General features: G+C 44.6%; 1 protein-coding gene across 2 annotated transcripts; it reads left to right on the top strand.

The window, feature by feature from the left end:
- The first annotated feature begins 8,267 nt into the window (after positions 1-8,267).
- On the top strand, positions 8,268-20,571 carry S100a10 (S100 calcium binding protein A10). 2 transcript variants are annotated; one of them, XM_013015305.1, is made up of 3 exons: positions 8,268-8,359; positions 15,663-15,815; positions 20,161-20,322. In XM_013015305.1, exons 2-3 carry the CDS (start codon positions 15,684-15,686, stop codon positions 20,320-20,322), a joined length of 294 nt encoding a protein of 97 aa, XP_012870759.1. In that variant the 5' UTR covers positions 8,268-8,359; positions 15,663-15,683. The 2 variants fall into 2 exon arrangements, with proteins under 2 accessions (XP_012870759.1, XP_012870758.1); XM_013015304.1 differs by lacking the exon at positions 8,268-8,359 and adding an exon at positions 8,553-8,717 and having other exon boundaries at positions 20,161-20,571.
- Positions 20,572-23,945: the final 3,374 nt, after the last annotated feature.

Here is a 23,945-nt window from a genome sequence, read left to right as displayed (position 1 = left end):
ACTCAACCCCAGGCCTGGGGAAGGCAGAAAGCTTCCCAGTGGAAATGATGTCTGACCAGAGCCTTGAGGCTATCTGGTTCTAAAATGTGTTTTCAGCCAGCATGTCTACCTCTACTTCCCTCTCCCCTCGGGTCATTGCCTTCCCTCACTGCCTGCCTCCTTGCCCACAGTATGAATTCCTCAAATACAAAGTATGTGTCACCCCTGTCCGTGCATTCCTACAGCACCCTGCCTAGCAGCTGCTCCATCTCCCCAGTCGAAAGCTCTCATCAACAGACAAATGGTTAAGCCTGGCAGCCACCTGGATCCCAGCCTGCCTAAGTGAGTGCTAGGAGCCAGGGGGTGTCCCCAGAGAAGCTCTTCCCTGAAAAGTGACAACTGGGAGAACCAAAACCTACCCATGATACTGGCTACCATGCCAGAAAGAGAGACGCAACTCACAATGGATCACAAAACCTTGCTGTTCCAACCTAGAAACCCCACTAGACATTCACTAGCACACAGAATGCTTTCCTTCCCAACCCAGTGGCTCTCCATTGTATCTGTTCCCAGGTGTCTGGGTCTGGAAAATTCCAGATGGTTGGGCCTTCAGCCCTGCAGATTCCTTCTACAATTTCTCTCTAATTTGCACCTTCTGGTTCAGGGCTGCACCTCACCTGGCTATCTCTGTCTCTTCTGGGTCCTCCTTTTCTCTCATATCCACTCCATTCTCCCACCCTGACATCGCCATGTCACTATGCTATGCCACGGCATGGTTCTGCCCTTTGATTTTACCATTTTAACCAAAAGCATTAGACACCTAGCCCTACATCTCGCCTGAGCCCACTTCCTGCACATGCTGATCCTCCAAATGTACCCAGTACATTCTTCCCTCGACATCTCCTGCCCCAGATTGCCCTTCTCTCCACCCCCTTCCCACATGTCCTATAGACGCCTGTGATGTCTGACCCATCCTCCAAAACTCACTTCTAACCCTACACCCTCCATCAGGGTACTGCTAAGCGCTCTTCTAAAAGGGAGCCTATGGGCTGGGACTTCATGGTAGAGTGCTTGCCTAGCATGCATGAAGCCCTGGGTTCAATTCCTCACTACCACATAAACAGAAAAGGCCAGAAGCGGTGCTGTGGCTCAAGTGGTAGGATGCTAGCCTTAAGCAAAAGAAGCTCAGGGACAGTGCCTAGGCCCTGAGCTCAAGCTCCAGGACTGGCCAAAAAAGGCCGGGGGGGTGGGGGTGCGGCGGTAGGGGAGCCTACAGTTCTGAGTTACTGCTATCCTTTGGTCTACCTCAAGCAATATTGACTACACATACTGCCTCATGGTGGAGCTGTTTTGGAACATTCCTCATGTTCTTGACCAGATTTCTGTTATATTCCTAAGCACCTTTCATTGCCGCTGTTCCACCTAAAGACAAGTGATGGCAGCCAGAGGGAGGGGCAGCTTCTGACCAGGCTAATCTGGGATGGCCAGAAGAAGAGGCAGCTTCGACCAGGCTAATCTGGGCTAATTCCTCTTTTTAGTAATATACTCATTGCTCAAAATCATGCATTGTTTTAATCTGCCTTTTTCTTTATTTGTTGTTTTCTCTGCGGTTTATGATTGCCATTACTTTTGCTTATTGAGAAAGGACATGCATGTCTTTATGTCTCGCTTCTTCATCTGAAAACAGATTTAGCATCTAACTGACAGGGCTTTTATTTGGTTCAGAGAAAGTATACAGAAGGCATAATAAATTATTACTATAATAGTAACAGTAATCAATGTAAAATACCTATTTTAGCACTGGGTATTAAACCTAGTGCCTCAGCAATGCTATATATTGCTCTCACTGACTTCAGTCCCTATTCCCTGAAATATTTCCTGAGATGATCATAGAAATAAAACTCTGTGGACTTAAAATTATTGTTTTAACTATTGAAGTATATTTTGTATTTATATAGTATGACCAATAAAGAATCTCAAAGATGCCCCACTGATTACCAGCAAGTACATCCTCCAATAACTATGCACTTCAGCTTTCAGAATATCTGTGTTCAAAACTGTATACATTCACTTTAAAAATCCATCAATAAGGCAGACAGTGGTGGCTCACACTTGTAATCTTACCTACTCAGGAGACTGAGATCTGATGATTGCAGTTTGAAGCCAGCCCAGGCAAGAAAGACCTTAAATTCTTATCTCCAATTAACTACCAAAAAAAGAAGTAGAGCTGTTGCTCAGGTGGTAGAGCACTAGCCTTGAAAAAAAGAAGTTCAGGGGCATTGCTCAGACCCTGACTTCAATTTCCAGGACAGATGCATGCACACACACAAACACACACACACACACACACACACACACAATCAACCAATAAGCCAAATGCCAACAGCTCACACCTATAATTCTAGCTACTTAAGAAGCTAAGATTTCAGGACCTTGGTTAGAAGATAGCCCATACAAGAAAGGCCATAAGACTCTTATCTCCAATTAACCAGCAAAAAGCCAGAAGTGGTGTTGTGGCTCAAGTAGCAGGGAGCCAGCCTTAAGCGGAAAAAGCTAAGTGACAATGCTCAGGCTCTGAGTCCAATCCCCAGTACTGGCACCAAAAAATAAAAAAACCAACCAATAAAGCTGGTAGAATTGTATGACCAAAGTGAGGTTTTGAACCATCTAGCACCAAACATAGCTCAACATAACATTTCCATTTTCACAAGTATAAAAAATTAGGGCTGGGAATGTGGTTCATGTCTAGAGTGCTTGTCTAGCATGCACAAAGTCCTGGGTTCAATTCCTCAGTACCACAATGACAAAAAAAGCTGAAAGTGGCTTTGTGGCTCAAGTGGTAGAGTGCTAGCTTTGAACAAAAAGAAGTTCAGACAGTGCTCAGGCCCTGAGTTCAAGCCCCAGGACTGGCAAAATAATAATAGTAATAATAATAATAATAAAGTAGCATCTGTACACAGACCATTGTTTCCCAACTGCTCAGAAATGCTACCAAAGGTATGTGAAATAAGGCAGAGTACAAACCTAATGGACAATCGCCTCAAGCCAATTGGGTCATCTTTCAAGCCTTCTATTCAATCCTCTGGTTTCTACACATGACTTTCTGTCCCTTATTCTAGCTGAACAAGCAGGAGGAAGCAAACCCCACTGCAGTAGTCACCCTGTGAACACTAGAGGGCTCCACAGCATCAGCTAGAAAGTAAGGACACGCCCTTTCTCAGTATAAATCTCCGGACTTAAACCTCCGGAGGATCCAGCTTCCACCAAATAGGACTGCCCTGGAGCCCCAGAGCTAGCTGCTGGCTAATTCTGTTGAGGCATTATCCCATACCAAGCAGTCCGAATTTCACAATAAGTTTGAGTCATTGAGGCCTCACCAAGTCAAATTTCAGCCTGAGCCCTCCCCACCCACATTCCAGTTCATCAATGAACAAAGAGTGGCTTAAGTTAACTGTTTCCCTTTGACCCTGTCCCCAGAATTTCTACCCAGAACACCATTTGAAGAAAAGAGAAATGCTTTCTATAGACTGGCAGCTTACAGCCCATGATGGGCAGGTCAGGTCATGCAGAACTTCTGACCCCCAACACAACACATTGGGATTCAAACAAGCCCAAGCTGGTTTTCCAGTCTAATTACTCAACTCCAGGTGCAAGGTTAGTGTCCTCCTCCTCAAAAGAAACTGGGAAATCATATTCCTTTATGGTAGGAACACTAGAGAAGCACTAAAATCCAATCTTGGATAACCACCTCGAGATAGAAGCATACCCAAAGTGTATAACTGATTCTTTTTCTGGTTCTGTCTCTTTTTGGAGGGCTCATCAAGACATGTTGAGGAAAACATACTTTTGTGCCAATCTTAGGGCTTGAACTCAAGGTCTACATGCTGTTCTTGAGCTTTTTTGCTCAAGGTTAGTGCTCTATCACTTAAGCCCCAGCTCCACTTCTCCACTTCCAGATATTTATTTATTTATGTAGCGCTTAATTAGAGATAAGAGTCTTACAGAGCTTCTTGGCCCACACTGGCTTCAAACTGCAATCCTCAGATCTCAGCTTTCTTAGCAGGTACAAGGAAAGACACCTCCTCTCCAGACACTTTCCACCTAAGGCTCACAGGACTCTACACTCCCCTAGGTAAAGCTGGAGCAATTCCTTGAACAGATGCATTCACAAGTCTGTGCTCCATACTTGCTTTACTCTCCTGTCTGTCCCAGACAATGTGCCTTTTTCTAGTGGTCCTTTAAGGCCCTCATAAGCACTACTAGATATCCACTAGAAGGAATCTGTCCTAACAAAAAAAGCATGTGGGTAAATATGTTTATTCAAAAGTAGTCCTTTCAGGGCTGTAAGTGTGGCCCAATCAGTAGAGCACCACCCAATAAGCAAAAGCAGCAGGTACCAAGTGGGAGCCTTGGTCTCAGACGTAAGAAAAAAAAGTTACAAGATTATAAATTAGAAACAACGTGGGTTTTTTTTTTAATGTAGGAAGACTTTATCTGAAAACTAACAACAAAAGGACTGAGCTCAAGTGATAGAGCACTTGCCTAGCAAATGCTAGGCCCTGAGTCCAATCCCCAGTTTAGCCGCCCCCTCCCCAATATGGCATATGTTAATGTTCCATGTTAATATTAGAATATCTCTTTGTTTTAGGGTATACCAGTACATTCATAGTTCTTTTTTTTTTCTTTTCCTTATTGGATTGCCAGCAAATGCATCTTAACTGTATTAAGTGAAGCTCAATGAAGTGCTGGGAAGGACACGTTGATGCTTTATTAGGGCATTGTTACTAATGGATAAAGTTTCCACAGCTCTGATTCATACCAGCATCTGGGGAGACATGATAGGGAGCTAGGCTGCACGGATTTCTGGTTTCTGTGCGGTGCGGGGCACTACCTGCTACACATGGAGGGGTGGGAGGTGGGGGAGGGGAGAGAGGGGGAGGGGAGGGGGAGGGGAGGATGAGGGGAAGGGGAAGGGGGGAAGAAATTGTATTTGCCAGCACCTGGGAGCACTCTGCCTCATAAATGTTTTAGACATGGTGATTTTCCTCAAACTACACTCTGCTAATATGATCAGAATAAGTGTGTAATTACTATACAATCAAATTAATCCTCTCAAATATGTGGCTAAAAATATTCGCACTCCATTCATTAGGGTTATGCTGTAGCAAATAAACCCTCAAAATCTGGAGTTCTTTCTCACCCACATAACTAGTCGAGTGAGGCATTCCTGATCACCAAATGGTTTTCCTGCATACTGTGATTCAGAGACCCGGGCTGGTTCTGGCTCTTCCAAGTCTAGAGCTTTGGAGTCCTGCCATCAGAGAAAGAATGTAGAAAAGTCACTTCTTGTTGTGTGGGCTTGCAAATAACATACATTATTTCCAGTTTCAGTCTTTGTGTGAAAGCCACATAGTCCCAGGGAAATACAGGAGGTGCTAGGAACATAATCCCTGGCTAAGATGCCACTTTTCAGCAGCAACTCTACCTTATGGAAGGAGAAACATTTTTAGCCCACAGTCTGTCCTCTGTGCTCCAGCCACAAACTCAAAATAGTTGAGAATCACTAGGTAATAAGGTTTTCTTGCTTCATGAAGAAATAGGAAAATGGCCAATATTGCCTCACTAGTGGAACAATTCTGCTGCTCCCACCCAGCATTTTACACATTGGAAGATTCTTCAGGTCTAGTGGAGAACTTGCATACTCCGTCCTGTTCATTCCAGTGTCCACACTAGATCTAGCCCCTATTCCCATTTTTTTCTAATACCACCTGCATCTGTCTTCATATTTCCCCTCTAAGATACCATCCTTGCTAGGCAGCTCTGACTCAGGCCCTGGCTCTTGCTGTAATCAGCTGTCACAAAGGAAGCAGAGCAAGATTGACAGCATGCATGAGACTGATGAGGCATAACTACTTCCTAGAGAGAGAAACTGCCTGGGACCACTCTTCCTAGAGAGAGACTTACAGGTGTGGCAAGCACTTGGAGCCTAGGGAACTATCCGTATGTAGAGTAATGAAGCCACACATAAGGAGGGACTGGGGGTGGGGGATTAGCTCAGTGCTGGAACACTAGTTTTGCATCCATCCTGTAGGCCATATTCCCATTGTACCCTCAGCACTTAGCCCAACACCAACTAGGGCCTTAGTGTCTTGGAGTCCTTCTGGCGGACTGGAGGAGAGAGAATACATGTTGAATGAAAAAAGAAAAACAGAATGAATGACCAAACATTCATGCCCTTAATACTATTTAATGGAAAAAAAAAAACGATTAAGAGAGGGCTGAGAATATGGCTTAGCAGTAGAATGTTTGCCTAGCATGCACAAAGTCCCTAGTTCAATTCCTCAGTACTACATAAACAGAAAAAGCTGGAAGCGGTGCTATGGCTCAAGTAGTAGAGTGCGAGCTCTGAGCAAAAAGAAGTTCAGGGACAATGCTCAGGCCCTGAGTTCAAGCCCCAGGACTGGTTTTAAAAAAAAAAACTGGAACAAAAACAGAATGTGACATAATTTTTTAAATCAATATAACCACAATTATGTAAATATGAAGATGTTTATCTGTGGTTCACTGTTTTGTTTTGTTTTGTTTTGCCAGTCCTGAGGCTTGAACTCAGGGCCTAAACACCATCCCCAATGCTTCTTTTTGCTCAAGGCTAACACTCTACCACTTGAGGCACAGCGCCACTTCCGGCTTTTTCTGTTTATGTGGTACTGAGGAATCCAACCCAGGGCTACATGCATGCAAGGCAAGCACTCTACCACTGAGCCACCTTCCCAGCCTTATCTGTGGTTCACTGTATATATAAATAATTTTATTTTCTTCTTAAAATTGTGTTTTCCAAGCCTTCTGCAATAAGAATATAAATTTTCTGCAAATTAGAGTTACAGCAAACTGGGTGCCAGTGGCTCACACATATTGTCCCAGATACTTAGGAGGCAGAGATCTAGAAGATCATAGTTCAAGGCCAGCCCAGGCAAAAAGTTGACCAGATCCCTTCTCAACAGAAAGAGCTAGACTGGGTGCTGTGGCATTTGCCTGTTACCGAAGCTTCACCAGGATGGTGGTCCATGCCAGGCTGAGGAAATCGTGAGAGCTGTGGCTCAAGGGATAGAATGCTTGCCAACCAAGCAGGAAGCCCTGAGTTCAAACTCTTAACACACACACACACAGACACACACACACAGAAAGGGTAATTAGGGTTTTTTTTTTTGTTTGTTTCTATCAAATATTGCCTTCTCCAGAAACAATCCCAGGAAGGCTCCAAAGGACCTTAGAAGCCCTTTCTTCAACATTCTGATAGTATCCTGTACCATTCACGAATCACATTCAATTTTGCAAGTCTTTCTCCCAATAAGATTTGGTGTTCTTTTTATCTCTGAATCCCAGGGCTCACCACATACTAAGCATTCCTCAAGGAATGTGGACCTTGTAAAGAAAGCAAACCATTAGGAGCAGACAAACCCTGGCATTCTCCATCTAAACCAGTTGCATCTCCCCTGGGTATGGGACTATCTAAGAGATCTGCCTGCTTGAATAGTCAGCATTTCGGAGACCAGGGGAAGTACTAGCTGAAATCCAAGTTGGGTTTTCCTAGTTACAAGCCAACGTTAGTCACGTGGCAGCGCTTGGAGGATTCCCCGATTCTGCTCATTCCTTGGGGATCACTCACCCCACCAGACTCCCGCTCATTCTTTAGGATCCCTCACTCCTGGGGGGGGGACCTCCCCTGGGAACAAAGGGAAACTCCAGAACTAGGCTCTTTTCCACCAACAGCTGTGACTAATTTGCACTTAACTTCAAACCACAATTACAATAAATATGGTATGTGGGGGGGGGGGGGGGAGGATTTGACCGTCCAGAAGAAACACTTTTCTCCAAATATCTTCCAGAAAGAGCTTTTAGGGCCAAACAGCGCCGTTATAGAGTAAAAGGGAGGAGGTTTAGAAACAGGTTTTAAGGATATTAACTGGAATTGAATTTAAGACCGAGTTAACCCCCCCTCACCCCCCCCCCACGCTAGGACAGGTAAAGCTGTCTTCCCACAAGAGGTTTGAAACTCTCTCCTTCCCCACCGTGCGGGAAGGCAAGGCAAGGTGCGGACTCCGTTCTCTGCAAGACTTCTGCCCAAGCCAGAAGCGGGTGTCCTCAGGACCCCCCCCCCCCCGCCGCCCGGGTCTCCGTGCCTGGAGGAGGTGGCTAGGCGTCCACGTGGTCCTCAGGGTCGGGTCAACTAGACCAATAGGTTGCAGAAGAGCCGCTGTGGGCCTCTGGGCCTGCGCGCCCCACCCGCAGCACGGCGGGATTCTGTGAGTCCCACACTCAGCCACTTCGTAGTAAAAGCAAACCCGAGAGGAAGGGCACGGCCCTGGGTGGGGACATCCGAGTAAGCGCTTTCACACTCAGAAAGTTTACACGAAGGCTCTCCGGAGGGCTGGGTGGGGTGGGACAGTGCTGGTCCCCAGAGCGAGGCGGGAGAAGGGCGTGGGCACGGGTGTGTGTGTGTGTGTGTGTGTGTGTGTGTGTGTGTGTCTCGGGGGGGGGGGGGGGGGCAGCAGGAAGGGGAGGAGGAGGAGGGGAGAGCCGCAGCCCGGGCAGCCGGCCCAAGCTCCTCCTGCTCCGCAGCCCCAAGCCTCCGCCCTCTCCCCACCCGACCCACGTACAAAGGCGCCCAGCCGCAGAGCTCCCCTCACCTCCCGCGTCCCAGCTCGCCCAGCCTGCGCCGCGCCCCCCGGGGGGATAAGGTGAGTTCTGCCCCGGCTCCGAGCGCCCCCCCCTGCCCACTCCCAGTCCCCAGCCCCGGATCCCACCCTTCAGACACCCCGCACCCCGCCGCGACAGCCCCACGGGGCCGGGGTTAGCGGGGTTACCCCTGGCTCCCGGGGGGCCCGAGGATGGCCCCCCCAGGCGCTTCCCCCAGCCCAGGCGCGCCCCCTACCCCCAGCCCACGCAGACGGGAGGGGCGCGGGCTCTGGTCCTTTACTCCGAATCTTCGGACTTGGTGCCGCCGGACCTCTAATCTCCTCCCTTGCCTCGCAGTTCTTGGCTCCCGCCTTTCCGACTTGGCGACTAGTGGAGGATTGTCACTGAGTGGGACCCCCCCGGGTCCCGCGCCCCAGCCCGCGCTGCAGGTCGGGCTTCCTGGTGTTTGTTGGTCCGCTAGTCTGGAAAGCTTTTGCCACCGAGGCCGCCTTTAGTTTGTTGTTATAAAGCAGTGCTTGGGGTATGTGAAGTGATTTCTCTACTGTAAGAGATTGCTTCTTGCTTAAATAAGGGGAACTGGAGCGAGATGGGGAAGCACGGGGAAGGATCTTCCAATCCCAGATGACTTTGGCCTGATGGATTGAGAGATTCCCTTGGTACCTGGTTCACAATCGGAGCTTGGGCAGAAAGGAATGGTGCTCTCTATGGCCCTCTGCTAACTGAAACCAGGAGCCCTATCATGCAGGGGAGGGGCTGCGATTAATGCCAAACAACTAGAGCCAGCAAAGCAGAGCTGGAAGCCCGGTTCTGGAACACATTAAACCCACCTCCCGTTGGTTTCCCCCCCCCCCCCCTTCACCAACCCTTCCCTCACTGGGGGAGCTGGAAGCATTCTGCAGGGTGGGGTTAGCACAAAGGGCTCTGGGATTCTCCTGGTGTGGTGATCTGAGAGGCCTGTGACTCAGCTGGACGACCATGTGGGTGTGGTCCTGTTGGTTGCTGATCTACTGTGGATGGTTTGGACCCAACACTCACTGAAGGAAAAGAGGAACTGTGCCATCTTAGAAGGCATTTTCCAAGAGGAAGTGAGTCACACTAGGATTTGCCACCAACCTGAAGAAGAGGTTTCTTGACTGAGCTGCCAGGGAGAATAATTAAATTGGCAGGCCACTGGCAAGACTGCTGCTCAGTTATGGCCAGGTTACTGGCTCATGTGTCCTCTGGCAGCAGGCCTCAGCTTTACTGGGGCTGTAGTTTTTCCCATTATGAGGTTTACACCTCATAATGCACAGGTCCTCTCCCTACTCTCAGTCCTATTCCCCAACTCCAAAACTCCACTTACAGTGCCTCCAGGAATGAATTTTTTATATTCTGCACTTTAGGTGAGGCCAGGCTCATGGAAACACCCTCTCAGTGATCTTTGCCTCCCAAGTGTTTCAGCATATTGCAAAAGATAACGATAATAGCCGAGTCGTGGCTTGAAATATTCTTACGTCCCTGCCCCTACAGATTCCTGGCCAATTTCTATTCAATCATTCCTTCTAAGTGGCATGGGCATTCCTTGACAGCGAGAGGATAGGTTCTTCATGGTGATCCTTGATCTGGCATTTGGGGTTTTGTTGGTTGGTTGGTTTGTTTTCTAGGTCTGTTGGGCATAGAATGATTGTTTGCGCTCACCTTGATTTCTAGGTGATGCTTGCTTTTCCTGGAAACATTAGACTGGCCTTTGGCCAGTCTCTGAGCAGCCATCCCAGTCTGAGCCGATCCTTTGCTGGGTGGAACTAAGTCTGGGAATCTCCTGCTTTCCACTGAGAGCTCAAAAAAAAAAAAAAGTGACTTTTTAGGGTATTACCCTGTTGGAATGCCATTGGACAACAGTCCAATCTTCTAAAGCATAAAGTAGAGGGAAACAATGGAATTCTTTCAGGGTTACAAAGTATAAATTAATGATCAGATGCTGGGAAAGCTGAACTAAAGTTTTAGAATCTTTCTTAAGCTTCTCACTTTCCCAGGACTCACTTCAAAAGCAAAAAAAGAGCTGTATCTCAGAGGTAAAGCACATATTAACATGTGTAGGACCCTGGATTCAAACCCCAGGACAATTGTGCATGTGCGCGCGCGCGCGCACACACACACACACAAACACACACACACAGCAAAAAGAGAGACTTTATTTATTTATTTATTTATTGTGGATCATGGGGTCTGAACTCTGGGCCTGGGCGCTGTTCCTCAGCTCTTCAGCTCAAGGCTAGCGCTCTACTTGAGCCACAGTGCCACTTGGGGCTTTTTCTGCCTATGTGGCGCTGAGGAATGGAACCCAGGGCCTCCGGCATGCAAGACAAGCACTCTCCCACTGAGCCACATTCCCAGCCCGACTTTATTTATTTTTAACAGTTGTCAGAACTTTTAGCTTTTCAATAAATAACACACACCCATCCAACCAAAAGATTTAATAGCAGTTGCTGATTTAATAGCATTGGCTGATTGAGGCCTAACAATATTTCAAAGAAAGAAATTGAACATATTTTGTGGGTTTAGAGGAGATTTCTGAGCTCTTTCTTTCTGGTGAGTTGCACCTGAAACTTTCTTTTGCTAACCAATTATGTAGAGGGCAAATTTTGTTTGGTGAAAGAAAGCCTGGATCCCAATCCATTACCTCAATTCTTTTTTCTGAATTCTCTTTAGGAATCATTCAATAATATCTTCTGCGTTAAATTCTCAAGAGATAAAAAATATTTTTCAAAATCCCTGAAACAGCAGGAAGAAAACTTCTAACATATTTTGGGGTGGTTTTTTATTTGGTTGTTTGTTTTTGTTGTTGTTGTTGTTGTGCAAGTCCTGGGACTTGAACTCTGGGCCTGGACACTGTCCCTGGGTCCCTTGTGCTCAAGGCTAACATTCTATCACTTGAGCCAAAGTGCCACTTCTGGCTTTTTCTGTGATTGATTGGAGATAATGGTCTCATAGACCCTGCTTGGGCTGGCTTTGAACTGTGATCCTCAGATGTTAGCCTCCTGAGTATCTAGGATTATAGGTGGGAGCCACCAGCACTGGGCTTCAAACATATTTTAAATAACATGTTTATTTTTACTGACACCCTGACAATTATTTCTGTGTGGCTGTCAGAAAACTAAGGTATGGACATGATACAGAGGAACAAAGTAAATCAGAACTCTTGTTCCTTAGAAGTATCTTCTTGTAAATTATGGCCTGGATCTAGGCACAAGCCCAGAGCAAACAGTTGGGACTGCTCACAAATAAACACTTTCCTAAGAGGGACTTCAGCTTCCCGGCCAAAGACAATCAAGATGATATTATTATCAGTTTCATTCTTCCCCTTCCATAAAGCAGACTATGAACAGAAACACAAATAACAAGAATTGAAGACAGACTTTTAAGCCGTATTCCATTAGCTGGTGAACTTTTCGAAGGCAAGCACCACCATAGAAAGGAAGGAATCCCTTATGCCCCACACCAAAACTCTTTAGTTGGGACATACAAAGTAGGAGTACCAAAAAATTAATTTCTAACACAGAAAGAATTTGTGGAGTACAGAATTGTTTTCTGTTAAAAAAAAATCAAAACAAAACAAAACTTCACAGGACTTCTGAGCCTGCAGTACTCAGATCCATTGCACAGGAAAACAAGCCGAGGGCATGCAGCGTCAGAATCAAATGATTCAGTGGCAGATGAGTGGGCAGCAGGTCCACAGAAGTGAGCAGTCTCACATCCTGTGGAGTCAGCAGTGAAACTGCAGAGCTAGAGGAGAAGGAATGAGAGGTAGGATGAATGAGAAATCTGCAGCAGAGAAAAGCAGGCAGTCTGACCAGACCTGTTTAGCAGGACGTATTTTTTTTTTCCTTTGAGTCTGAACTGTGCTGTCCTGTTTGTTCTTTGGGGAACCTTGTTGGGGCCCCTTCCCATCCTTCCTGCTGAGCTCTGAGCTACAGGATTTTTCAGCCTCCTTAGGATAATCACATTAGCTACTGCCAAGGCAACAGTTTGACTCATAAACTGACTCATTTATTTAGTGGATATTTACCTCTGGATAAAGGCAAAATTTTTCATGGTTCTTGACCAAGAAGAGCTCAAGAGTGGTGAACAATTAAAAGCAATTTGAGTGTTCCTGGTACAGGAGTAGGTTATCCAAACACTGAAAAGACATTGTTGCCTCCCAGACTGAGTTCCAAGGTCCTCTGCCAAAGTATATCCAATGAGGAAGTAGGAGACACACCCCTGCTGGAGTGTGGCTTGTGGAGCCGTTCGTGGGTGAGATGCCAGCTTCAAGTTGGAGAAGAACTTCGGCTTTAGTGACCAACTGTCAGAGCTGCTGTCAGCCCGTTTGTCAAGCCCCACCCAAGGAACTGAGGAACCATTTACCCAGCAGGCACAACCCCCATCACCACCCCGCCCAGCCCTGGAAGAGACTTGATTCATGCAGCTAAGAGAACAGTTAAATCACGTTTCCCTCTTTTCCTTCTTACTTTAAAACCAGTGTGGCTGGGTCAAAACACACTTTTTTGCTTGTAGCTCTGGTCAGTACATCGGTTGCAGATCAGACCCCAATCAGACCCTCTGGTCGCCTCTGGTTTTCAAAGCTAGTTTCACTTCTGGTTAGACCCTTCTCTGCATCCTCCCACTGCTAAACCTGACCAGCCAGGGAGTTGTGCTTGTCATCTGTTTACTGAATACAGCAGCTGGAAGGAGGTAGAGAGGGAGGACCTCTGATAGGAACATAGCTTTGTGGAAGAAAACCCCATCACATAGCCAGTGCACTAAAGCCAGAGCACTAAAGCACCTCGCTTCAAAGCAGGGACTGAAGAAAACATTGGAGCATCAACTGATTTCCTCAGCCTACAACTCGTATGTCTTAGTAGGTCCTAAATGTACCTATTTTCTATTGGGGGGAATCATTATCCTACTACAAACCCTTTCTTCCTTGACCATACAGTACACTCTCTGGACTCTGTTCCATCCTGTGATGAAAGCTAGATATCCCAGTTCTAATGTCTGGGAATTGTGGGACAGGCTGGGAAGTGTGTGGCTCTGAGCTCCCAACACAAGTTTTTTTTGTTCTGGGGCTCAAACTCTGGGCGTGGAGGCTGTCTCTGAGGGTTTTTTTGCTCAAGACTAGTGCTCTACCCTTTGAGCCACAGCTCCACTTCTGGCTTTTTGGTGGTTAATTGGAGATAAGAGTCTCACGATCTTTCCTGCCCAGGCTAGCTTCAAACTGTGTCCTCAGATCTCAGCCTCCTGAATAGCAAGGATTACAGACATGAGCTACCAGTGCCAGGGTGGACACATATTTTTAAATCTCTGTGGTGTCTGACTCCTTTCCTGAATTATTTAAGTGCTGAGGTAGGATCCTATGTCCTCCTATACGTGACTCATTCCTGGGCTTTCAGATCAGCTATACAAGGCCAACTCACTCAAGCCCCACACCATGGGAAACCCTTGTAGGGTGGGGGATGGATCTTCCCTGTGTAGGAAGAGAGAAAATGGGGTGTGGCTCCCCTGGAATTTATCTCACACCAGAACTTTAAGCATGAATTTTCTTCTGTCTCCAAGACAAACTGCCTTGCAGATGAATCATGCTAGATTCTGGTTTATAGTGTTCTCTAAAGTAATCTTCTTTGGCATGAAGGTTCTAGTACTTTTCCGGAGATTAAGGGGTATAATTTGTAGTTTTTAAATACAGTTGTTCAACCCTGGCGTTTATCACTCCACGGTTCCCTCTGTAAACGATAGCATCTAAAGATCTATGCTGAACAGGCATCTGTCAACATCAGTAACCAGAACTAAGCATGTCCCAAGCCCAAGTACTTTTCAGCAGAATTGCCAGCATTTCTTTCCACCTATGCTCATAGCTCTGTGTGTGTGTGTGTGTGTGTGTGTGTGTGGTGTAAAATGATATATTCCAAACTTTGACTAAGTTCACTGTTTCCTTAACAATAGTGATTTTAGATAATGTTTCTCAAAGCTCCTCTGTTCTGGCCAAAATATGTCTTCCAACTAACTCAGAATCCACTGAGCTCCAATTAAGTACCAGGCACTGTGTCTTGATGAGCCATAAGCCTCCAGCTCATTGTACCTGAATACAGTGATCTCACGTGTTTCCTTTCCTATAAATTCTCCTTGACCAAAAAAACCCTCTTGTTCTGTCACTATGTCTCAGACTCTGAGAGTAGCTTTTGCCAAGAATGTGTTAGACCCCCAAATGACTTCAGATAGACTAAACTTTTAGACAATAAACATTGGATCACATGAACTCAGGCAGGGCAGCTGCATTTTACTACTAGAATGCAAATGTCTTTATTGCAATAGATACAAGTTCAGTGCTTTGGCTTTAGTAAAGAGTCTCCAGCAGACAAATTTCTTCAAGCAGCTTTCTAAATGCTAATATTAGACTGAACCAGGTACAAAGTTAAGCATAGAAGGTTAAATTTTTCATATTAGCCAGGCTTGACTGTGTGGGTTGTTCAGCCATATTTTCAAAGTCTCATTGGTCAGTGCCAAGAGAAATAAAAAGATCAATGTTTTTTCAATAAGTACTTTGTCAGTTTATTTTTGTTTGTTTGTTTTGTCAGTTGTGGGGCTTGAACTCTGAGCCTAGACACTGTCCCTCAGTTCTAAGAGAGCGCCCTGCCACTTCAGCCACAACACTACTTCGTTTTCTGGTGATTTATTGGAGATAAGAACTCAGAGCCTGGGTGCTGTTCCTGAGCTTTTTTGCTCAAGGCTAGTAACTGAGGATCATAGTTCAAAGCCTACCCAGTTAGGTAAGTCCATGAACTCTTATCACCAATTCAGCACCAAAAAAACTGAAAGTGGAGCTTTGGCTCAAATGTGAGAGCACTAGCCTTGAGCAAAAAAGCTCAGGAACAGCACCTAGGCTCTGAGTTCAAGCCCCAGGACCAACACCAAAAAGGTAAAAAAAAAAAAAAAAAAGTTAATGTAACCCATTTCTTCATGCCTTTTAACAGATTTCAACAGACCTTGCCAAAATGCCATCTCAAATGGAACACGCCATGGAAACCATCATGTTTACATTTCACAAATATGCAGGGGATAAAGGCTACTTAGTAAAGGAAGACCTGAGAGTGCTCATGGATAAGGAGTTCCCTGGATTCTTGGAAGTAAGTATTACAACTCTCAGAAAGAACTAGATATAAAAATTAGTACTTTCAGCCAGGTACCAGTGGCTCACACCTATAAGCCTATTTGAGAGGCTAAGATCTAAGGATCACAGCTTGAACTCAGCCCAGGAATGAAAAATTTGAGACTATTATCTCCAATTAACCACCAAAAAGGCAGAAGTGGCTCGTGGTAGAGTGCTAGCTATGAGCTAAAAAGCTAAGGACTGCCCAGGCCCTGAGTTCAAGCCCTAGTATACAGAGAGGGGGGTGGAGGGAGAGAGGGAGGGAAGGAGAGAAGGGGGGTGAGAGAGAGAACTTGGGGGCTCATTCCTGTAATCCTAAATACTCAGGAGGCTGAGATCTGAGAATAATAGTTCAAAGTTGGCCCAGGCATAAAAGCCCAACCCTGAGACTCTTATTTCCAATTAATCAGAAAAAAATCTGGAAATAGAACTATGGCTCAAATGGTAAAGCACCAAAGCTGAGTGGAAAAGCCAAATGAGAGAGAGCGCGCACACGTGCGCGTGCGCGTGCATGCGCGCGCACACACACACACACACACACAAATCTGTACTTTCTTCCTCATGTTCTTTTATCTTTTCCCTGTGGAGGCCACTACTAGAAAGGTGTTTTGTCTATTTATTTATTAAAAGTATTGGGTACCTATTATGTGTAAGGTATTGCATGGGAAACAGTGAAGAAGACACAGCCCCTAAGCTCAAGGAGTTTATGATCTGCAGATAAAGTACAACTTATATGCAAATAACCACTACATGAAGTATTAGAAACCTCTATCTTGAGTTGTATGCACATCCATTGCAACATTGGAAAGAAGGCTTTTCCAGAGGGAGCACTCAGCCAGGGAATGACTAGGCCCTTTTTTTACTTTAGTTATTTTTTTGGGGGGAGGGTCCGGTCGTAGGGCCTGAACTCTGGGCCTGGGCACTGTCTCTCAGCTCTTCAGCTCACCACTTGAGCCACAGCGCCACTTCCGGCTTTTTTCTTTTTGCTTATGTGGTGCTAAGGAATCAAACCCAGGGCCTCAGGCATGCAAGGCAAGTGCTCTGCCACTGAACCACCTTCCCAGCCCCTACTTTAGTTATTTTTTAGATAGTCTCACATTTTCGATCAAGACTGGCCTTTGATTATGACCATCCTATCTATGCTTAATGAATACTGAGGATGACATATGTGCCGTTATACCAAATTTGTTAGTTGAGCTGAAGGTCTCACTAACTTTTTTCCCTAGACTAGCCTAGAATCTTGATCTTCCCAATCTCTAACTCCCAAGTAGCTGGAATTATAGGTGTGAGCCATTGTGCTTGGCCCTTCAAATTCTTTCTCTCCAATTCTAGTCCATAAAAGAATGGTGTCAATCATCTGCTGAATAGGCCGAGTATTAGTGCAGAAATAAGTGCTTTTCACACTGACAATCCTACTGAGCACAGGAGCAGAGTCTGGTTTATGTATCACCTTGACAGATTAAGCAACACCCAAAGACAACTTTTTAGTCAGTCCAGGTATAATACGAAGGACATTAAGTGACAAGGCACCATTACCCTATAACTTTGTAAGCCATCAAGAGGAGCTTGTTACAGTTCATGATCGTGCAAGGCAAAACATTTCAGATTAAAATACAAGCCCATCTTCCATCTCTCCATGCTATAATTGTAGTCAAGGATAACTTATTAACCTCCTGAAGGCTGAAGGGAAGCCATGGTAAAAAGCCTGGATCATGCCTCTTGTCATCTGCCTGGTAAATAGCACTTTAGTCAGATCCCTGACTCTTACACCTAGTAAACATGGAGCTTTGCAGAACACTATTTGTACACATCATCAATATCAGTTAAATAGCCTAACTCCTTTCTTCAAGTTCTAGTCCTACCACAATGCTATCCTAGAAAAGAGCTGAAATACAGTTACGTGCTGTTGTAGGGCCCTGGACCCAAAGTCGGGAGATCTAGCTCTAGTGTAACAAACACTGGAGATTTGCTTCAGCTCTGTGACCTAGTTTCTTTTCTGTAAAATGAGAGACACGTATGATTATCTGCAAGATCACTCTCACTTTTTATGATCCTTCTATGCAAGTACAAAATGTAAGGACAAAATGTGCTCAAGGTAAGGCAGCTCACTGACAAAAGTGTTCTCAGCATTTATCACATGTTAATTGTGCTATCAGTTAGAGGCAGAATAAGCATCATATACATCGTAGACCCTTCCTCTAGGCTTTGTGGCATGAGAAACATAAAGGGAATAGGTGATATAGAGTGCTAAACATGGCAGGATAATTTATTCCAGGAACCAGGGCATAATTCCAGACACACCCACACTCACTGCATTAACAGAGCATTTTGTTTCTAAAGTAGACCCCTTATGTCATCCAAATTTCACTCATTCTGACCACAGCCAGGAAGCTGGGGGCAAGTCCAGAATTAGCTACATAGAACAGGTTTTAGTTGATTGTTTAGGGTAGAATATTTCATTCCTCATGAAGGAAATGGAACTGCTTTACCTTAAGGGATTCCTGAGTGCATAAACATTAAGCGCACTTAAAATTCAGTTATTTTGTTGGTGGTGGTGGTCGTGGGGCTTGAACTCTGGGCCTGAGTGCTGTCCCTCAGCTCTTCAGCTCAAAGCTAGCGCTCTACCACTTGAGCTACAGCACTACTTCCAGTTTTCTAGTGGTTTATTAGATATAAGAGTTTCACAGACTTTCCTGTCTGGGCTGGCTTTGAACCTCGATCCTCAGATCTCAGCCTCCTGAGTAGCTAGGATTACAGGTGTGAGTCACCCTCGCCCGGATAAAATTCAGTTCTTAAGTCACGTACATATAGTCATAAATACTTTTAATAGCCTCTAATGGGTTAGAGGTTATTTCTGGTTGATGGCATGATCTATAGAAGTCATGTACATATAGTCAGTGGAATTCATAAATACTTTAGGTAGGCCCTTTAATAGCTTCTAATGAGTTAGAGGTTATTTCTTGTTGATGGCATGATCTATAGAAGTAACCATATTTCTATACTTCTAACCAGCATCCTTGTGAAAAAGTGATCAAGCCAGTTGTTATAGAAACGGGATAAAGGGATCTTGCCTGCCCATCCTTGCTCTACACATTCATGCAAGGCATTAGGAAGTTCATGATTCCACTGCATATATTCCTTTTGACTCTTGTCTAATATACAGCATCCAGTGACAACTATAGAAAGGTGTAGACTTACCAACTCAAAATGGAAGTAGAGCTAGGGTGTAGATCAGTGGAAGGGCACTTGCCTAGAATATGCAAGACTCTGGGTTCAATTCCCCAGCACCCACAAACAAAAAGTGGGGGAGAGAATTCCAGAGACAATGCTGGGAATGTGGCTTAGTGGTAGAGTGCTTGTTCACATGCATGAAGCCCTGGGTTCGATTCCTCAGTACCACATAAACAGAAAAAGCCGAAAATGGCACTGTGGCTCAAGTGGTAGAGCACTAGCCTTGAGCACAGAGGGGCTCAGGGGCAGAGCTCAGGCCCTGAGTTCAAGCCCCAATCCCAGCAAAAAAAAAAAAAAGAATTCCAGAGACAACATTCAAGCCAATGCCTTCACTCATAGTTGATACATGAAGACACATTATTAGCTATGTGACTTACTCAAGGTCACAGGGCTAATATGATATTATGACACACTAGTGAGGCCTCAGCTGTGCCAAAGAGAAAAAGCCATCTCTCCATCTTCATCATTAAATCCTCAAAATAGGTAGGACAAAGATCTAAAACTCCCTAAACAATTTTATCATGTTTTTTTCATTAAAAAATTCCTTTTAAGCCAGGCTCTGGTGGTTCCCACCTGTAAGCCTAGCCACTCAGGAGGCTGATATCTGAGGATTAGAGTTTGGAGCCAGCCCAATCCAGAAAGTCCATGAGACTTTATCTCCAATAAACTACTCCGAGAAAGCTGGAAGTGGTGTTATGACTGACGTGGTAGAGCACTAGTCCTGAGCACAGAGAGGCTCAGGGACAAAGCCCAGGCCCTGAGTTCAAGCCCCAGGAATGGCAAAATACACAAAAGAAAAAGTTTCCTTTTAAAGGCTTGGACCATGCTATCAGAAACATATTAAGAAAATGTAAGTTTTGAACAGAAAACAGTAAGTGCAGAGTCATTCTTGGTCAAAACCTAAATATGAAATTACTGAAATGTGTTTAGATGGTGCCCATAAAGGTCACTGATTACCTAAGATAAGAGCCCAGATAATAGTGAGATTATGTGCTTGGTTGACTGTCCAGTACAAAGCAGATAAAGTTCAGAGTTATAACCCTTGACTGGTATTTTCTAACCTTTGCTCTTTGTTGTTGTTGTTGTTTTAGAACCAAAAAGATCCTCTGGCTGTGGACAAAATAATGAAGGACCTGGATCAGTGCCGAGATGGCAAAGTGGGCTTCCAGAGCTTCTTTTCACTAATTGCAGGCCTCACCATTGCATGCAATGACTACTTCGTAGTACACATGAAGCAGAAGGGAAAGAAGTAGATAGAATCCAGCACTTCTTTCTGACCACTGCATAAGAGTTCTCCTGAAGGGTCATGTAAGGGATCCACCCACAAAAGATTTTATGACAGATGAGGACCTTTTAGGAAAAAATACAAATAGCATCCAACTCCCATTTGATAAGCAGAGAAAGGAACGTTAATTAAATGCCAAATAAGCTTTTCATTTTTATATTGTTTGCATCCTCTTGCCCCTAACAATAAAGCCTTTTTTTTTTTATTCCAAATTTGAGATAGCATGTTTGCGGCTTCTTCCAAACTACTCCAGATTTCTCTAGATCACAATGAGTCAGCGTGCCCTTGGGCAGCCAGCACACAGCACAGTTCTCTACGCAGAACAAGCAAATTAGGAAAGCGCTTTCCTTTCAGGCTTAGGGTCTAACGTTTCTAATTGTTCTGCCCTTGTAACTATGTCTATATGAAGAACCAAAACTACTATTCTAGAGGACAGTAGAGGGCTTCAGGAGTAACAGAAATGAAGCATCAACTCATCCACACACTGGGTGTGTTCATTCGGAAAAATTCTGAAGCAATGTGTTATTCTCAGCGGATTACCCCAGACTCTGGCATTCAGAAAGGTGCCCACTGCCAGGGACTCATCACTGTTTGGGATGGGTGTATGTCATCTATGTGTACTGATGGGGAAGGGTGTGATATCTTCCTTTCTTTTGCTCAGAGCATTTATCAGGGAGCTCAGAGCATGTAGTACTACAAGTAAAATAAAAAGGGATATTACAGTTTGAAATCCTTTGTGGCTCTGTGCCAACAAAAATACACAGCTCCCACAGTCTGACCTGCTGAAACAGCCGTCTAGGCTTTGGGGCTGCAGCCTAATGGTTCCCAAAGGGCAAAGCTGCAATTATGCCAAGAGCCAACAAGAGGACCTGCCTGGAAAATTCCACTCGTTCTGCTAGAAGGCTGAGTTGTAAAAGCAGATTCTGTCCCTCTCCACCCAGTTGTGAAGGAAGAACAGACAGAAGTAGAGAAAGTCAATTGCAAACATGCTGCAGAGCTGACCCTGAACACTAACTCATTTTCTCTCTTGGACCCATTCCTTGTTCAAGTCTCCTGAACATCTGTGATTTAATACTTTTCAATCCGTCTCTCTGAAAGACCCTAGAAACAAATCTGTAAGCCTGATTCTCAGTTTGACCAATTTGAAGGTGATTATTCAATACTCCCTCTGGCTCTTAACTCAGAGATAGTCATGAATTAAAAAATCCGTTGTTTGGCAAATATTAACAAGGACTACTATGACTAACACAAAGCACTGTTTTGTGGCAGGTAGGGAGAAGCAGATAGCCAGCCATAGGACCTGCTCAAGAAGATTACAATATAGACTGAAAGACAGTAGATAAAGCAGACCAGAAGTTAAGTAATAACACAATGGAGATCAGCAAAGGTGACATGTAATGGGCACCCCATTTGCATTAAGAATGTCATGTATACAACCTTGAGGGGTGGCAAAAGTAGGCAAGTATACCAAAATCCTTTAATGTAAATTTCCTTTTTGAATAGGAGAGGAAGGATAAGTGTTTCTAGGTGTGGGATTTGAGCTCAAAGCTTTGTGTTTGCTACAGTCACTCTACCACTTGAGCAATGCCTCAGCTCTTCTCTGTTTTAGTTATTTTTCAAGTAAGGTATGATTTTGCAGGGACGGCCTAGACTTTGATTCTCTTATTTACAACCCCGCATACCTGGGATGAGAGGCATGGGCAACCATGCCAAGCCTATTGCTCAAAATATAGTTTTATTAACGTTCTGCCTTATTGCCTAGAACTCAGACCTCCTGAGTAGCTGGAATTAACAGGCATGAGCCACTTTTCCAGTCTAATGTATTTTCTTTGACCCAGTATTTCTCATCCCAGGAATTGCCTTAAAGTAATCAAGGGATTGGAGGCATGGTACATGGCAGAATACTAGCCAGCCAATAAGCAAAAGAGTAAGGTAACAGAGAGAGAGAGAGAGAGAGAAGGAAACAAACAGAGGGGGCAGGGAGAGGGAGAAAGAAAGAATAAAAAACAAAATTCAAATACAAAGCCATTGATGCAGCATATTTTAAGGTTTTACACGAGTAAAACCTTAATGTCTTTTGAGCACCAGTAGCTCATGCCTGCAATCCTAGCTACTCAAGAGGCTGAGATTTGAAGATGGGAGTTCAAAGCCAACCCAAGAAGAAAAGTCCATGAGACTCATCTCGGTTTAACTAGGAGGGAAAAAAGCTAGACTGGAGATATGGCTGCAGTCATGGGTGAAAAAAGTCAAGCAAGGCTATGAGGACCTGTGCTCAAGCATCAGTAATGACAACACACACACACACACACACACACACACACACACACACGGGTGGCGGCGGGGGTGGGGAGGAGAAGGGAGGGAAGAAAGAGAGAAGAAATAAAAGGAAGTATATCCAGCTGTCTTTACTTTCCAAAACTATTTGTGGCTTAAGAATTACCACCCAAAGGATAGTTATTATAATTTTCTTTGTATACACTACTATGTTATCCAGATTATAATAATTTTACTTTCATAACCTGGGAGATACAACTTTACATAATATACTTTCAAAAAGCATGTGTACTTACTGAAAGTCTATAATGTGTCAGGATCTATATGAGATACTTCTTAAGCATTGTCTTACTTAGGCCTTATAATAACCCTTCTAAGCAATCACAATATCCATTTTACAGATGACCAAACTAAGATTTAAATAACTCTACCATCCCACAGTACTTACTGCGTCAAGATTTGAAACAGAGACTGTTTCTTTTTATTCTACAGCTGTCTCAAAGTGCTATTTCAGTAAACGGAATAACAAATGTAGTATTCTCTCACAAGAATAAAGGATCATGTGTGTGGCATGAGACTAGTCATAAGAGGCAGATTGGTGGAAAGTGAAAAACAGGAGGACTTCATTTGAGGCATATACCAGGACAGGAAACAAAACCCTATCTCAAAAATGAATAGTTAAAAAAAAAGGGCCAGAGTCATGGCTCATTGGTAAAGCACCTGCCTAGCAAGCTTGAAGCCCTTAGTTCAAACCCCAGTACCAAAAAAATATTTGTTTAAAAAGTTAATGGAACTCAAGGACCAATAAAATGGACTAGACATAGAAATATCAGGTGAACCTTAAAAAATCTATGCAAACACAACCACTGAGGTTGTAGATTGGCATGACAGATTTCTAAAATCATTCCTGTAATAATTTATAATGAGTCCTAGTATACAAGTTTTGTAAACCAAATCCTCACTTTCCCTGGCATTAGCACACAGACTGCACATTCCCTATTGTGATCTGTCGACCACATTGTGGGGCCAGGGATCATACCACTGGCCTCCAGCCCCCAATCAAGTCCTGGTGATGCCTCCTTACCACAGTGGGATGGGAACAAGGAGGGACCAATGACACTTGAGTGAACAGGGATTGACAGGTCCATTGATGGCATCGGGAAAGTCTGGAAGAAGATGAGCAGAGGATCCTGGGGACAGCGTGGACAGGGGCTATGTACTGGAGCTCTGAAGTCAAGTAGATCTGTGCTCCAATCCTTCCTCTTATGGACTTTGGGACATTTTATAAGAATAAGACCTGGGTGTGGTAGGGTGCAC

Source organism: Dipodomys ordii, unplaced genomic scaffold (assembly GCF_000151885.1).
Source record: "Dipodomys ordii isolate 6190 unplaced genomic scaffold, Dord_2.0 Scaffold26, whole genome shotgun sequence".
NCBI classification, from domain to species: domain Eukaryota; kingdom Metazoa; phylum Chordata; class Mammalia; order Rodentia; family Heteromyidae; genus Dipodomys; species Dipodomys ordii.
The sequence above is the reverse complement of the archived record's forward strand: the minus strand, read 5'-3'. Positions and strand labels throughout refer to the sequence as shown.

Coding starts and splice junctions, on each gene's coding strand:
- S100a10 (XM_013015304.1), top strand. CDS start 15,684: ATGCCATCTCAAATGGAACACGCCATGGAAACCATCATGTTTACATTT. Junction 15,816..20,160: donor AGTTCCCTGGATTCTTGGAA/GTAAGTATTACA, acceptor TTGTTGTTTTAG/AACCAAAAAGATCCTCTGGC.